Source organism: Peromyscus maniculatus, chromosome 13 (assembly GCF_049852395.1).
Source record: "Peromyscus maniculatus bairdii isolate BWxNUB_F1_BW_parent chromosome 13, HU_Pman_BW_mat_3.1, whole genome shotgun sequence".
Classification (NCBI taxonomy): domain Eukaryota; kingdom Metazoa; phylum Chordata; class Mammalia; order Rodentia; family Cricetidae; genus Peromyscus; species Peromyscus maniculatus.
In genome coordinates this window covers 15,187,171-15,204,578 of record NC_134864.1, presented here as the reverse complement: position 1 = coordinate 15,204,578, position 17,408 = coordinate 15,187,171, and the positions used below count along the sequence as shown (strand labels likewise).

General features: G+C 36.7%; 1 protein-coding gene across 2 annotated transcripts in view; it reads left to right on the top strand.

Annotated features, from left to right (window-relative positions):
* Positions 1–311: 311 nt before the first annotated feature.
* The window catches only part of LOC102907246 (solute carrier organic anion transporter family member 6C1-like), a 95,827-nt gene continuing 78,730 nt past the window's right edge, over positions 312–17,408 (top strand). The window contains exons 1-4 of one of the 2 annotated variants that reach the window (XM_042259911.2): positions 312–794; positions 1,632–1,892; positions 6,645–6,836; positions 8,018–8,114. In XM_042259911.2, the coding sequence (XP_042115845.1) occupies positions 479–794; positions 1,632–1,892; positions 6,645–6,836; positions 8,018–8,114 (866 nt within the window). In that variant the 5' untranslated portion in view covers positions 312–478. The remainder of the gene's footprint in view (positions 795–1,631; positions 1,893–6,644; positions 6,837–8,017; positions 8,115–17,408) is intronic. The other variant, XM_076549690.1, reaches the window with a different exon arrangement.

Genomic DNA, 17,408 nt, shown 5'->3' with positions numbered 1-17,408 from the left:
ATTCTTTCCCTTTTAATTTTTTTCATTTTATTTTCTTCCTTTTTTTCTCTTAAATTTTGTTTTATTTGGGGGAGGGTGCAGGGGCAGAGGGCAGATGCGAAGGGACAGGGGATGAATGGGATCAGGATACATGATGTGAAGGACACAAAGGATAAATTTAAAAAAAATGTTTTATTAGTTAATTGAACATTTCGTCCAACATGGTTTGATTACACTCACCTCCTCTCTCTTTTCCGCCCCCTCTCCTTTCCTTTTTTGTTTTCTTTCCTTTTCTGTGATACAGAGAAGACAGAATACAATCTTGGAACTTTGGCCACGTCAGTCAACCCTGCCGTAGGGACGTTAACTTCCTGCACCGGAAGTAACGTTCCCTGCAGAGGTTAGAGTGTCAGCAACAGGGTTAGTCACTTGAGCCCACGGTGTGCACAGGTGCCTCGAAACACACCTGCGGTCTCCACGGAGCTGCGTTAGATAAGTCATGACGCAGGACCCGGGAAAAATGCAAGGTGCCAAGAATAAGGATCAGTTGGAAGAAGGCCTTGGCACAGACAAATTGGAGGTAGAAAAAATCAGTAAAATAACCCCCTATCTGAAAACAATTCCAAGTGCCATGACGAAGTTCAAAAATCTCCAACTAGAGAAAAATCCAAGTCCCCCCACATTATCAGATCCAAAACACAGTGCTTCCCTGGAGGGGCCATTTGGCGTGGGACCTCTAGTTTTTCCTTCTCTTCAACGTTTCAACAACATTGACTTCTTCCTGTTTTTGTACTTTGTGTTGGTCGTAGCTCATGGTAAGTTGGTGGAGCAGAGTTGCTCTTAAGTAGTAGACTAGGCTGGCATACTGTGTGAAGGGAAGGGTGCATGGCAGAGCATGAATGGAATCAGAATCAGTTAAGGCAATCCTCCTGTGCCCTTGTCTCCAGTCCTTGGCCACATGCTTTGGCAGGGTGCACACCACGCTTCTGGTCTCCAGATACAGAGCTGAGAAGGTGGTATTGGTAGTTCATGTTATTGGATGACCAACTTGAGTTGTGGGTTCAATTTCTTGGAGATTAAAGCGGAAAACAGCGTAGCCATCATGAGGTGGTTTCTGCTCACAATTTTGAAACTCTGACAAGGCAGCTTTCTGTCTGGATTTTGTGCCTTCATCTTTAAAAGAACGTGGAATAATTTACATGGAATGTATACTTTTTTGTAAAGATTTAAGATGCTCGGAAATACTCAAGTTCAAGCACAGAATCCTAGCTATAGAACAAGGTTATATTTAGAAATCCAAGCTGGGTTCCAAATGTCTTTCTAGTTTCAATTAAAAATATGTAAACATCCACTGTATTATTTATTATTTTTTTGTAATTGATATATAATGCATTTAAAAAGAGAGATGAGATGATAAAACCATAATTGATCTTTAATAAGCTACTAATAGAGGTAGTTAAAATAGCTTCTAATATTGAAATAAAAATATTTCATGGGGATTAATGAATTAATTCTTGTCTACAGATTTTACTCATTTATAGTATTATAAAAATTATATCAGTGTAAAGTTTTCTTTGAATGATTATAATGATGATATGTTTTGTCTATTAAAATACATTATATTGACTTCTGTCATTATTTTGAATTTTTAGGTATTGCATTTGCTATGGTTGATCTGAGTTTTAAACATTTGGAGAAGAAATTTTCTCTGTCAGAGGAAGAGAAATACATAATGGATTTCAGTGATTATATTGCATCCTTCCTGGTAGCAATAATCGTGGCATACTATGGGGGCATAGGAAACAGGTCAAAATGGTTGGCAGGTGCTGCCCTCATGTTAATAATTGCTTCAATTATTTTTGCTGCCATTTTCTACAAGTATGAAATTATAAGACCAGCAGAAGAAAGTGAAGGTGATATCATATATTAAATCAATATTTAAATAATTGGTTCAAGGAATTTAAAATAAGTCATGATGTATGTCTGTGTTTCCTTCCTTGCATATGTAACCATGTTTATTGACCAACTTCTGTAGATCTCTGATTTACCTTACAGAAAAGATTCCTAGGGTAGGAATATTGTAGGGTAATTTGTAAAATTATTCCTTTTATACAATTTGATGTGTGTTGAAAATCTCTTGAGAAATCTGGTGGTTCATTTTATCTTCCACAACCTGCTTTAATTACTCCCTTTATTCCCTTTGTAGCACAGACCCAATAAGTTCAAATACAAGAATAAGCCTACACATACAGAAAGATTAACTTTTCCAGTTACTCTTACCATTGCAAAAGTTGGACGCTACTCTGATTACTATTTGAATCTGTAAAGATAGTGACTTTGTCAGGTTGTTTATTGTTTGCTCTGCAATCATTTCACTTTTCCTAGTAAATAAGATATACTTGAAATGTTCTTGGAGTATATTTCTAACACTATTGTCCCAGATCCTTCCTTATCATATACAGTCTTTTATGTACATGTAAGGCTGGGTTTTAGCAAGACATGATGAATAAGAGAGATGTATCTATGTGTGTATGTATATAAATGTTTTTGAAGTTTACAGTGTATGATATATTTATGGCATTTATAAAATATTAAATTTAAAAAGTGGTTAATATGAAATGCAACTATTTTAATATTAATATAGTTATATTGTATATAATGCATACAGATGTAAGAATTATATATTACACATATGCTTGTAATATGTCTCTTATATTTATAGAACTGACATTAGTTTGAATGAGAAGATGACATGAAAAAAAGGGATTGAAAATCATTTCATTTTTTTTTCTGAGACAGGGTGTCTCTGTGTAGCTTTGTGCCTTTCCTGGAACTGACTCTGTAGCCCAGGCTGGCCTTGAACTCACAGAGATCCACCTGGCTCTGCCTCCCAAGTGTTGGAATTAAAGGTGTGTACCACCACCACCCGGCTTTGAAAAACATTTCATTCCTTTGTTCTTTTAACCATATTCTGGTCAGAAATGATGGGATCCTCAGGGACACAGCTGTCTTGATTAATATTAAAATTCCTATCAGTGCTTAAGAGCATGTACTACCCTTTTAGAGGACTTTAATTTGGTTCCAGACATACATATCAGGAAGCTAGGAACCACCCATAACTACAGCTCTAGGGCACCTGGGACACTCTTCTGGCCTCTGCTAGCATTGGTTTACACACACACACACACACACACACACACACACACACACACACACACACACACAAAGATTAAATATAAATCTTTAAAAGGTGCTAAAAATTGGTGCTGAAAAGGAGTCACAGCAGTAACTATTTTTTTCTTCCACTTGAATCTTTTCCATGTCATTTACATTTTGTTTTATTTGGGATTACAGGCATAAACCAGAGAGCTTCTGCATTTGTTTATTTTATCTGCCCCTCTTCTCTTATTGACATGTTTCCTGATTTTCTTTTATGCTCTTCCTTTTTTGTACATTCTTTATTAGATAGATACTGGGCTCATCTTCCATTAGAAGTTCTATGAATCTCTTTGGTATCCTCCATCCCTTCCCATTTTCTGTTTGTTATCTGCTCCATGATTCCATCTGTTATCTTCAAAAATAACTGGTTCAACTCAACCTTGTGCCTCAACACACACGTAGACATCATACTTCACCACACCTTGAAATAGCCAACACAACATTTTTCCACAAATTCCTGAAAATACTCATACTACATTGTCATCTTTGTTTTCTAGAACTTATATAAAGTGACCATCCACATATCTGTCTCAGCAGGCATACTGAGCTAAGCTTTATGGTGATGGCTATGAGTGCTTACAGCTTACTTAGAATAATGGCAAACTTTTTTCACTGGCGCTTGAGGCTAGTGGCACCTGCTCTCTCTGATTCTCCTAGTTGCTATTTCCCTTCCTTTGTAGCTTGTTTTCTCTCTGCCAAAAAGACAAAACCGTTCAAGCCTCCTCCAGTGAGTGCTGCCTTCAGCTCTCTTCTCTCATTGTCCTTAATCTCCTGCTTGTTAACCTTGAGAGTGAATCATGCACCTTCCCTTTACTTAATGCCAGGCTGCTGCTGAGTTCTGTGATACATCTGCTGCTGCCAAATGGAAGTGCTAGCTTCTTCACAAATGGATCTATTTACCTGAAAACTGTCTTAGTGCACACTCTATTCTAACCTTTAAAGGGAATTTAAGTTTTCTTACTGAACTTCTACTATGTCCTGTCTTGGATGGAAAATGATGTTCTAGAGGAAAATTCCCTTATTTTCTTGACATTGAAATTTTAATTCAGCTTACACTTTCATATTAGTATTCCTCATTTATTCCCTCTGGTTAAAATGAATGAGGTGTCCTAGAGTGATCATTCTGTGTGCTCCTGTCTCATACATTGTCCCATTACTGATCCTCTTCTACCGCTATCTATAAGTTACTCTTCTTTATCAGTTCTCACTAACACTTAAATGCAACCAAAAACTTTTCATTCCATTTTAAAATTTCAAATGCTGCCTTATTTGTTTTTTTATTAAAATAAAATGATACACAAGTGTCAATGATAATTACAGAAGAAACATAAGGAACAACTGTGATAGTAATAGGAACATTCTAATAAGATTTTTGTGTATTATTTGGATCAATACTGAAAGACCTTACTTGGAAAGATTAGAGGAATACAAACTAAGAATTGTGACTGTTGCATGCTTAGCCATAAATAGTTCCTCTAAAGCCCACTAGAAGAATGAAAGAACCAGATGAAATGGAGGGTGTGGGAAGTAGTGTGAAATGCTACACTTAGGCACAAAATGGTCATTGTAATCTTGAACTCGTGGAAGCTGTAAGTATCTTCACACAAATTATCCAATATAGTGTCTATAAACACCTTATCATAGAGGAAAAAGGAGATCACAAGTCCCCTTGCAATCCTGGAGATTTATATATAGCTAGATGTTGGAGAGAGAGAGAGAGACAGAGAGACAGAGACAGAGACAGAGACAGAGAGAGACAGAGGGAGAATTCAGCAGTGGAGTCCCTGCCAAAGTGCCAGTGCTTCTACAAGCAACCCTTCTCCCACTATCCTGTAACCAATTCCAACATAACTCATTGAGTCATTAAAAAAGAAGAACATGATTGCAGAAGAAGGTTCTTGTTAGGAAGAGGAAGCCAATCAGAGGGAGAGTGAGGCAGACAGAAAGAGATAAAGAGATGAAATGGATCAGGACACATCATATACATGTATGAAAATTTTATAAAGAAACTAATTGAACACAGTATGTATTATTTAAAAAGAAAATGATGAACATGATGAGTTAAATCATAGTTTTAGGGACGTCTTCCCATTTGCTATAGAGTTATGTATTATTCCATAGAAACTAGGTAAAATATATTTTAATTAATGTAATAGGTTGTAAACCTCACTTTAAAAGTTATTGGTGGCACACACCTTTAATTCCAGCACTCAGGAGGCAGAGCTGGGAGGATCTCTGTGAGTTCGAGGCTAGCCTGGTTTACAAAGTGAGTTCCAGGAAAGACACAAAACTACCCAGAGTAACCCTGTCTCAAACAAACAAACAAAACAAAAAACAAAAAAAGTTATTCTACAATACTATTTCAACAACATGTATTAAATTTCACCCAAGATGGTAATGGTGGATATGGTTTAGTATCAGCTACTTAGCTCTACCAATCTACTAGCCAGTATAAATGCAAAATCCTTATAATCATGTGAGTAAGAAAAATGAGAAATAACATATCATCCAAAGATTTTTAAAATGGATAGATGACCACATATTAACAAAGGAAATCTTTTTGACTTAATGTCTTATTTATGGTTCCATATGTACTTAGATGTTCTGTTGCTGTGAACAAATGCTGGACATAAACAACTTAAATGTAGGAAAGCCCTGCTTTAGCTCATGGTTTCAGAGTGCTCCCTTCATGGTGGCTAGACTCCAGTGACTCTGAGCCCATACCAGGCAGAAAACTGGGAGTGTGCAAAGAAGGCTGTTTACCTCATGGTAGAAGACAAGCAGAGTGCAGACAGGAAGGGGCTAGGACAAGATATTCCTGTCAGAGACCAAGTGGTGTCTTTTTCGTACAGTTCTAGGAACCTCTCCAAATAATATCCACAGGGAATTATGCATTTGGTGTTTGAGACGTTAGGGAGGTATTTCATATATAAATCATAAGAGCATATATCATAGAAGCTTGTGGGTCTAAAATAAGAAATTATTTAACCACAGTAGCACACGTATAATTTAAAGATTGCCAAATAAAGGACCATGAAACTAAACTCAGGTGGTGAATTTTAGCAATTCAGATCATCCAGGGCACTGCAAGTACTTTTATTCTGGAGACAAAAGTCAGAAGAACAGGATTCAAAGTATAGAAAAAATAAGTGCATATATATGCATAGATGTATATGTATATAAGCATATCTGTGTACAGGTAATTGTAATCCTATGCATATAAACAATCACATTGTTTCATTATATTGTGTGTGTCTCTTCCAGTGTTCCCTCACATCTTCTTTTATTGTGCTACTTCCATTTAGAATATGATAGTTGATTATATGACTACACTCAAAGCAAAGATATTAAGTAAAAGAAAAAAGTGTGGTGGTAGCAACTGCAAGTTATTTGTACATTTAATTTCAAATTCAATTCAGTAAAATGTATTTCTTATCTTTCAAAAGAGTTGTGCATAGAAGAAGAAGACAGGACAATGACAGACTGTGGCGGAGTATGGATACCATACAGATCAAAATTTATCTATCTCTTCGTCTTTGCGCAGTGTCTCCATGGAGTGTCAGGGATGCCTCTTTATATCCTTGGCGTGACCTTCCTTTATGATCATGTTCCTACATTCTCTGCTGGCCTCTATCTAGGCAAGTTTGTTTTTTTTCTAATATACATGGACCAATTTGAATATTCATCAGGTTTCTGTATGTTTCAACTGATACAGAAGTACTACTGGCCCTGTGATGACACCACTGTACCGAGTAGTGAAGACTTGTGTGAATCACTTCAAAAATTACATTAATCTTCCTAATTTTGAGATTTGCAGCACTAGACAAATCATCTAAATGTCTCTGAGAAGACTTAGAGAAATAGAAAATACATATATTTTAAGTGACAAAATTTTCTCTTTTTTCTCTGTTCCTCTTTTCCCTCTGGGAGAGAGGGAGGAGGGTGGGGGAGGGGATTACCTGGGAGGGGAGGGTGTAATGGGGGCTGGGGAAGGAGAGGGCTAGATAGTTGAATATAGTGTCATCGTTTCCACTTACAATGTCTTATGCAAACTGTGTTCTTAAGTAAACATTGATTCATCCCCAAATAATTTACTTAATAGCTAGTAATGGACTCTGGTCCTGGTAGGCCAGAATAAAGAGGTACTTTCATAGATATATCTAGTTATCATTTTTTAAAATATAAACTTAGTTTGTACTTGCTTTGAAAATGTCTCTAGTGAGCTATTAGAAGAAATATAGTTTATTTATGTTCATACTGAATATAAATGTATTTACTACATTAAATAAGATACCATTAAGTTCATAATTAAATTTTCTGAGTATCTAGTACTTGATTACATATGAGGATATTCCACCCAGTTGTACTGTCAGGTAGTAGTCTATATGGCTCTCTGACATTGACCTAGGTATGATTAACATTCACATTCAGACACTGAATAAAGCAGATGGCCTTTAAGAGCAAGTGTTTCATGCAAGCAATGTAAAGTCCTAAACCTGCAGACTGACTGTTCCCAAAGAAGCGGTGACTGTGGCTCAGGACCAGCATCAACTATAAGACTAGGATCCATTCTTACATGAATTTCCCACCAGCCTCCTTCCCTACTAATTTGGGGTTTGTTAGAATCAATTCCAGAAAGTAGCTCCAACATTTCTCTTTCCACTACTTTCTCCCCTACTTCTTCCCCTCTTTTCCTACCCACCTTCCCTCTCTTAAGTAATAGAGAATAGCATGAAAAACATTCAGCTATCACAGATTATTCAGTAGTATTTTGTATGACCAAGTTATGAAGCTGTTTGGTGCTGTGTTCATTTTCAAGCTGTCAGTGATGCTGCACAAGTCCTGGGATACACGCTGGGTTTTGCAATAGGAGCGCGTGGTGTTAAACGTTCTCAGAACGAAACTTTGAGTGGACTGTAAGTTGTACTATTTGCTTTTCTATTTAGTTTAGGTTGTATAGAATATTTGTTGAATAGATACCATACTTCATAAATAACGCCCATTTAATAGGTAAAGTTTCAGAAAATGTATGTAACTATGGGTGGTGTACATTTATAGTGTACATTTGTATTTTTTACTGTTTGAAATGTAACTAAAACCATTACATAAAAGTTCACTAACTTTTCATGTGTTGTTAAAACATGCATTATCGCCGGGCGTTGGTGGCGCACGCCTTTAATCCCAGCACTCGGGAGGCAGAGCCAGGCGGATCTCTGTGAGTTCGAGGCCAGCCTGGGCTACCAAGTGAGCTCCAGGAAAGGCGCAAAGCTACACAGAGAAACCCTGTCTCAGAAAACCAAAAAAAAAAAAAAAAAAAAAAAAAAAAAAAAAAAAAAAAAAAACATGCATTATCCATTCAATACAATAGTAACAATTATATGCAGGATATATAGTAGTTTTAATCTTATTCATTTTATTATTTAATTAAAAGTTTTTTCATATCATATATTCTGATCATATTCTTCCCTTACACCAAACTCCTCCCAGATACCACCCCTAGGCACATGAGATGCTTATATTATTTCTATTTCATTCATTGAAAAAACAAAACAAAGATGAAACAATCCTCACATAAACACACAAAAATGAAAATCAAAATAAATAGGCAAAAGACCATTAAGACAAAAAGTAAATGATAACACAAAACAAAATGAAAAAACGTTAAAAAAAAAAAAAAAAAAAACAAAACCTTGAGTTCATGAGCCCGGCTCTGGAATGTTGCTGTTATACACAGTGACACTCTAATGTAGACAACGTATTGTGCCTTTGCAAATGGGCATCCATTGGAAACAATCTCATGGTTAGGACTGGGACCTCATGTCTCTTTCCCCGTCTCAGTGCTGGGACCCCATCTTGGGCCAGTGCAGCTCTTCTGTGTGTTACTACAGTCTCTGTGATTTTTATCTGTGCATCCGTCCTATTGTGTCTGGAAGATGCTATTTCCCTGCAGTTATTCATCCCTTCTGGCTCTTACAATCTTTTCACCTCCTCTTCCATCCAGAGTCTTGCAACCTAAGGGGAGGGGTTTGATGAAGGCATCCCATTCAGGACTGAGTGCTCCAAAGTCTCTCTCTCTTTTCACATTATCCTGTTGTGGATTTCTGTGTTAATTACCCTCTACTGCAAGAAGCTTCTTTGATGTGTGTTGAACAAGGTACTTATCTACAGGTACATGATGATGTTATTAGGAGCCATTAATTGCTATAGTCCTTTAGCATAATGATATTATTAGGTTTTCCCCTAGGTCTATGACTGATCTTGTCTCAGGTTCTTGGCCACTTTAGCAGTGTCAGATATGGGTTCTATCTTCTGGAGTAGACCTTAAATCCAATCAAAAAGTTTTTGCGTACTCCCCAAACGTTTGTGACACTATTGCACTAATACAACTTGAAGGAAGGGCAGTGTTGTAGGTGACAAGGTTTATAGGTTGTGGATATTGATGATTATGTTTCTCCTTTGATACCATGCAGAGTACTTTCCAGCACCATGAATGCAAGTCAGTAGGGATAAAACCTCTAGTTAGGTACAAGCTCAACTTTTCCATTATTGATGACATAAGCTAAGTGCTGCCTTTTGCAATTGGGCCTATCTAGTTGTGGAGAGCAACTAGTAGCCTTGGTAATAACTTATGATGTATGGGGGTTTCATGGCATGCCTTTTGTAAATGGATTGACAAGATTTAACTTATTCCTAGGACTTGATGGGCATTGTTTCCTCAATTATTTGATGACTCCTTTTGGATTCCTTTCATATATGTATATATTTTAGGAAGCTTCTAGAGTAGTAGGTTTCTATATGTGATTTGAATGGCCGTTAGCATTAGATGTTTCTTCCCATATTTCCTCCTTTATCCATCTCTACCATCCCCTTCCCTATTTAACCCTCCCATTCTAGTTTCTTTCTTACCTATCCATTACATTTTGTTGTAGTTCACCTGTCTTGGGAGATCCTCTCCTCCCTCCTGATCCTTTAGTAGGTACCTAACCTCTGAGTTATTGTTATTGAAGCACACATTTCAAATGCTTGAGGGCTAATGTCTACTTATAAGAGAAAATATATTGTACTTGTGTTTTGGGATCTAGGTTATCTCACTAAAGATATTATTTTTCTGGTTCCATCTATTTATCTGAAACTTTCATAATTTCATTCTTAATGGATGAATAATATTCCATTTTGTAAATGTACCAAATTTTTTTGTCTGTGCATCAATTGATAGACATTTAATGTTTCCACCTTCTGACTGTGATGAATACAGTAACAATGCACATAGATAAGAGCACATTACTATAGAGACCTTTGAGTATATGCCCAAGAGTGATATAATTGGATTCACATAGATTGACCACCAGTTTCCTAAGAGAAACACCACCCTAATTTCCATAATGGCTTATTGGTATACACTCCATCATGTGCTGTCATTTGTTTTATTGATCATGACAGCCTGAATGGTGTGAGATGAAATCTCAAAGCAGTTCTTATTTGCATTTCCTTGATAAATACAGTTGTTGAGAATTCTTTAAGAGTTTTTTCCAACCATTTGTGTGTTTCATCTTTTAAGATTCTCTGATTAGATCTGTACTCCATTTTTAAAATGAGTTAGGTTTTTGATGATCAGTATTTTAGTTCTTATATATTTGTAGATACTAACATTCTATTAGACATAATTGGTAAATATTTTTACTTAATCTGTTGACTGTTGCTTTGCTTGAATGATTGTGTGTCCTTTGCCAAACAGAAGCTTTTCAGCTTCATGTGGTCCCATTTTTATTAAAGTTTGTTTTAGTGACGTAGCTACTGGAGTACTTTTCATGAAGTTCTTTCCTGTGTCAATGAGTACAAGCCTATCCCCCCTCTCTCTTCTGTTAGGGCCAGTATATCTGGTCTTATGTTGAGGTCCTTTTTCCACTTGATGTTGACTTTTATGTAGAGTGACAGATATGAATGTATTTGCATTCTTGTATATGCAACTATCAAGTATTACCACCAGCATTTTTGAAGACACTATCTTTTCTGCAGTGTATAATTTTTGTTTCTTAGCAAAAATTCCAGTGTGGGTACATGTGTGGAATAATGTCTCGGTCTTCAATTTGATTTCATTGATCAGTATGTCTATGTTTATGCCAATACCATGATGTTTTTATTACTCTAGATCTGTAGTACAACTAAAAATTAGAGATGGTGATATCTTCAGCAATTCTTTCAGTATTCAGGATTATTTTACGTGTGTGTGTGTGTGTGTGTGTGTGTGTGTGTGTGTGTGTGTGTGTATAAAATTGAGGTTATTTTTTAATTGCAAAGAATTGTGCTGGAATTTTAATGGTGTTTTTGTTGAATCTGCTGTTTGCTTTTGGTAGGATGGCCATTTTGGTAGGATGGTCATTAATCCTGATCCAGGAGCATGGGAGCATGGAAGATCACATCTTCTGTCTTCTGTCATTTTTCTTTATTTATTTTTATTAAGAAATTTTTTATTCATTTTACATACCAACTACAGATCCCCCTCTCATCCCTTCTCATGACTCTGCCCCAAGCCTTCCCGCCATCCCATGCTCCATCCCCTACAAAAAGGAAAGGTCTTCCATGGACAATCAACAAAGCCTGGTACATTCAATTGAGGCAGGTCCAAGCCCCTCCCCTTGTATCAAACCCGTAGGTAATGGGCTCTAAAAAGCCAGCACAACATGCACCAGGGATAGATCCTGATCCCACTGCCAGGGGCCCCTATAAGATGAATTGCCAAATGGTCTTATTAATAAAAAACACAGAGCCAGTTATTGGGGTTAGAACAGAGATCAGAAAAGCAGAAAGAAGCCAGTCATGTTCTTACCACTTGGGAATCCTCAGCCAAAGAAACCTACTTCATGTATACCCATGCCTATATGTCTTTCTGTTCTGCATCTCACTTCTTCTCTTCACCCAGCTACATCACTTCCTGTCTGTCTCTACAGACCTCCAGACCTCTATGGTTAGTCCTGGGATTAAAGGCATGTGTTACCATGCCTGACTCTGTTCCCCAGTATGGCTTTGAACTCACAGAGATCCAAATGGATCCCTACCTCCTAAATGCAAAGATTAAAGGCATGTGCTACTATTGCCTGACTTATATGTTTAATATAGTGGCTGGCTTTTTCCTCTGATCCTCAGATAAGCTTTATTATGGTGCACAATATTTTGGGGGACACAATATATCACCACTTACATCTGGTACCTCTACCTTTATAGCAAGAATTTACAAAAAAGCCACTTGTGGCCTTACAGGCCCTTGGCTTAGACCTGAGCTGCATGACTCAGGCCCAAGCTACACAAGGCCAGAATCTCTACCCCATTAGGGTTTGAGTCTCTTTGCCTTATTTTCTCCTGGTGGGTAGTGGGCTCTCTCTGGATTTCCACCCCAGACTGCTACCATACTAGGTAGCTGTTTTGAAACTCTCTTGGACTTCTACTATTCTACTCAGTCAGCAGATTTGTTGAATCAATTAAGATATCTTAAAGGGAGAAATTAGTTAAAAGAGAATTTTTTTCCCACATTAAAAAATGGGAAACATTTTTACAGTGGAGGGATTTTGCCTCTGTTTTATAATACATTAGGCAGTCTAAAAATGGAACAATTATGAGAGGAAAATTAATATTGATGGAATTAAAATAACATCAATTGTGAATATTGTTTGTTTGAACATTTTTATTTTAACATTGAAAAGGATGGTCAATTTTCTAAAATAAAAATTTTAGAAAAACTTGTTAAAACATATTATAGAGAAATTCAGACCCAGAAAGAAGAATTTCAAGGTGAACCTATCTCAGCTTTGAATTATATGGTTATAGAGAAACATCTTAAGGTTACCAGACAGCAAACATTAATCTACCTGGTAACCTCACAGGAACAGCCAAATGCTCAAGGCTATGTACAAGCTAACTGCACTCCAGTGGAAATGTTAGATTTAAGGAGAATTAAAGAAGCTATAGTATCATATTGTATGCACTCTACATTTGCAAAGCAGATGTTAAACTTGTGGTCAACTTGTAATAGAATTATCTCTCAGGACTGGAAAGATTTGTTTACAATCATAGAGCATACATCAGCAATCATAGAGGCTGAGCCAGAGTTACAATGGATGACCTGGTGGAAAGAGGAGGCAAAGACTATAGAACAACAATGTAGACCTAGAGGTATGGAAATTTCCCAAGATGAACTTCTTGGAGAAGGCGATTACACTGATCTACAAAGACAATCTTTATATGATGTCCACACCCTAATTCTATGCTGCATGGCAGACATGAATGTGTGGAACAGAATTGAAGAAGCAGGGAAGAAAATTGAATCATTTACAAAAGTTATATAGTGCTCCAGAAAAACCTTCACAGATTTCTTACAAAGGCTGTCTTCAGCAATAAATAGAATGATACCAAATTCAGAAGCTGGAAAAGTAATCATTGAATCTCTGGCTTTTGAAAATGCTAATGCATAATCCGAAGAGGTAATTAGACCGTTAAAGGCAAGATCAGCATCCTTGGAGGATTGAATCACATATACAATTAATATTGAATCTCATTACCATGATGATATGTGGATAGGAGAGGTGATTTCCAGAGGTTTGAAGAAAAATAACAATGTCAGATGCTTTAATTGGGGTAAACAAGGCCACCTAAAAAGGCACTGTAAACAGGGAATTCCTAGAAAAAATGTTTCTTAAAGGAACAATGGCAACAGAACAGCCCTCCCTTCTGGATTATGCAGAAGGTGTGGTAATGGCAAACATTGGACTAATGAATGTAGATCAACAAGGGACAGACAAGGTAATCCTTTGCCTGTGCCATTGGTAAACTCCCAGAGGGGCCTCTTACACATCCCCATGGCAAATTAAGGTCTGTCCTTTCCTGCCATCATAGAAGAAACCCATTCCCAGAGCAATTAAATCACCAAATGGCTATTGAAAAAAACAAACAAAGCAAAACAAAAACAAACAAACAACAACATACTGCTCAGGTTGATAGAGCAGTTATAGCAGAGAGGACAGAAAATTCAGGAGAAATCATAAGTGACTCTTGGCAAACTTCAATAAATGAGCAAAGACCAAAATTAAAAATACAAATAAATATTGTTCTCATGGAGAGACTTGTAGACACAGGTGTGGTGTCACAATAATTGTGCCAGAATCTTGGCATCCAAATTGGCCTCTTCAGAAGGTAAATATTTAGCTGTTAGGGATTAGAACATTATCTCAAGTGAAACAGAGGACAAGATGGATCAAATGTATAAGGCCAGAAGGACAGAGAGGAAAATTAAAACCTTATGTGTCTAATTACTATAAATTCATACTATTACTATGAATTTATGGTGCCATGATCTATTACAACAATGGAATACCCAGATTAACATTCCTCCAAACTCAGAAACAATCCATAAAGTATCAAGTGTTTCTGAGAAAAATATTAGAAGATATTATAAAGAATAGTCACCAGCCATTCAGATTGTACAAGACCGTGGCCCAATAGCTGCTGATCTTTTGAAGACAACAACAGCTCTACCTTTAAAATGATTAATAGACAAGCCTGTATAGCTTCAGCAATGGCCTTTAACAACAAAGAAACTAAAGGCCTTGGAAGAGCTGGTACAAGAGAAGTTAAATGCTCAGTATATTGAAGAACCAACCAGCTCTTAGAATTTTCCTATATTTGTTATTAAAAGGAAATCTGGTAAGTGGACAATGGTAAAAGGAGTAAGAACAATTAAGAAGGTAATTCAGCCAATGGGATTCCTACAATCCGGGAATTCCTTTGCCTACTCTGTTACCTAAAGAATGGCCTCTTACAGTTGTCATTTTAAAAAGACTGTTTATTCTCAGGACTTTTACAAGAAAAGGACAGAGAAAGATTTGCCTTCACGGTGCCTACTTATAATAATTCTCAGCTGGTTAAGAGGTATCAATGGAGGATTATAGATGTAACCAACCATTTTATTAAATAAGAAACACAGAAATAATGCAAAAGAGAAAGCCGAGAGGTCAGAGCTCAGAGCCAAAATCTCACCCTTCCGCCTGCGGTGTCCCAGCTTCCCGAATGAGGGCCCCTTTTCCTGTCTGTTAGTCTATTTAAAGAGACAGAACAAGCCACAGCTATCTCACCTCACCAATTCCTCAGCTGGTCCTGTTTCCTCAGACTGGAAGCTTCTGTGTCCTCATCCCAATAGCTCTCAGCTGAACTGTGTTGCTCCAAAGCCTGAAAGCTTAACCAGCCAAATGCTTCTAGTTTCTGGTCCTCACGCCTTATATATCTTTTTGCTTTCTACCACCACTCTCTGGGATTAAAGGCTGGCTTTCTGAGATTAAAGGCGTGTGCCACCACCGCCACACTTTTGCTATGGCTCTAATAGCTCTGACCCCCGGACAACTTTATTTATTAACATACAATCAAAATCACATTTCAGTATAATTAGATTACCACCACAGAGGATTCTCCCACAGCGAATGTTGAATAGCCCAACCCTGTGCCAATATTTTGTATAATAGCCATTAGAAGTAATATGTAAACAATTTCCTAAATCTACAATTTATCATAACATGGATGATATTTTACTAGCTGATTCAAGTGCAGATACTTTAGGAAGAGTGTTTGAAGATGTAAAGAAAATTTTGCCTTGTTGGGATCCTGAAAAGGTACAAAGAAGAGATTCTATTAATTGTTTAGGATATGAAATAGATCTACAAGAAATTAGCCCCCAAAAGGTGCAAATTAGGAGAGAATGATTATGAACTCTTAGTGACTTTCAAAGATTATTTGAAAATATTTCCCATCTATGAACTGTTGTCAGGTTAAAAAATGAGGAACTGCGTAATTTGTTCAAAATCTTAGAAGGTGACAAAGACTGAAATAGTCCAAGAGAATGATCAGATGAATCTGAGAGAGAATTGGCCTTGGTGAAAAGAAAGTACAAGAAGGACCTGTGGATTGTGTGCATCCAAAGCTTGATTGCATTTTGGATATTTTATCCTCTAAGCATTCTCCTACAGAAATTTTAATGCAGAGTAAAGATACTGGGTATTTCTACCAAATTAACCAAATAAAAAATTAAAAACTTATGTGGAAAAGGTCTCTGACTTAATTTTAAAAGGAAAATGGAAACTTCTTCAACTAGCAGGAATAGGCCCAGCAGAAAGTTTTGTACCTTTAACTAAGGAGGACATTGAAAAATTATGGTCAGAAAGTGAACTTTGGCAAAGAGCTTGCATAATTTTGGGAGAGATTAATGGCAAATATCCAAAAAAGCAATAGAATTGAATTTATAAAGAGACCTGATGGGAATTTGCCTCACATTGTATGGGAAACACCAATATCTGGAGCTTGTACATTTTATACAGATGTAAACAAATAAGGAAAGGCAGGTTACAAATCAGAAAATTTAAGTAAAGTGATTCAAAGTCCTTATAATTCATTGCAAGAATTAGAATTGTATGCTATTCTTTTGGTATTAATGGATTTTTCAGAAACTTCCAACATTGTTACTGAGTCTCATTATGCTGAAAGAATAGTATTACATATTGAGACTGCAGAATTTATCCCTGATGAGTCAGAATTACTTTACTCTTTATTCAGTTACAAGATATAATCAGGTTTAGTAAGCATCCCTTATATATAACTTACATCTGATCCCATATGGGTCTGCCAGTTCCTCTAGCATGAAGTAATGATGAGATCAATAAACTATTGATAGAAAATGTACTGAAGGCCTCAGAATTTCATAAAAATCATCATGTTAATAGTAAGGTTTAAAGAAGATTTTTCCATAACCTGGAAAGAAGCCAAGGATATTATAAGGAAATGTTCTACTTGTTCTTTTTACCATCAGACTCCACTACCAGCAGGATGTAACCCAAAGGGTACACAGAGGAATGAAATCTGGCCGATGGACGTGTTTCACTTTGTAGAATTTGGAAAACTGAAATATGATCACCATACCATTAATGCCTATTCAGGATTTCAATGGGCAACTGCTTTGAGTTCTGAAAAGGCTGATACTGTAATCACACATTTGCTAGAAGTTATGGCCATCATGGGTATACCTGCAGAAATTAAAATCTGACAATGTTCCAGCATATGTCTCTGTTAAAATGAAACAACTTTTTGCTTATTACAAAATAAAGCATATTACAGGTATTATGTAAACCTACAGACCAAGCAGTTATAGAAAGATCCAACAGAACTCAAAAGGATAT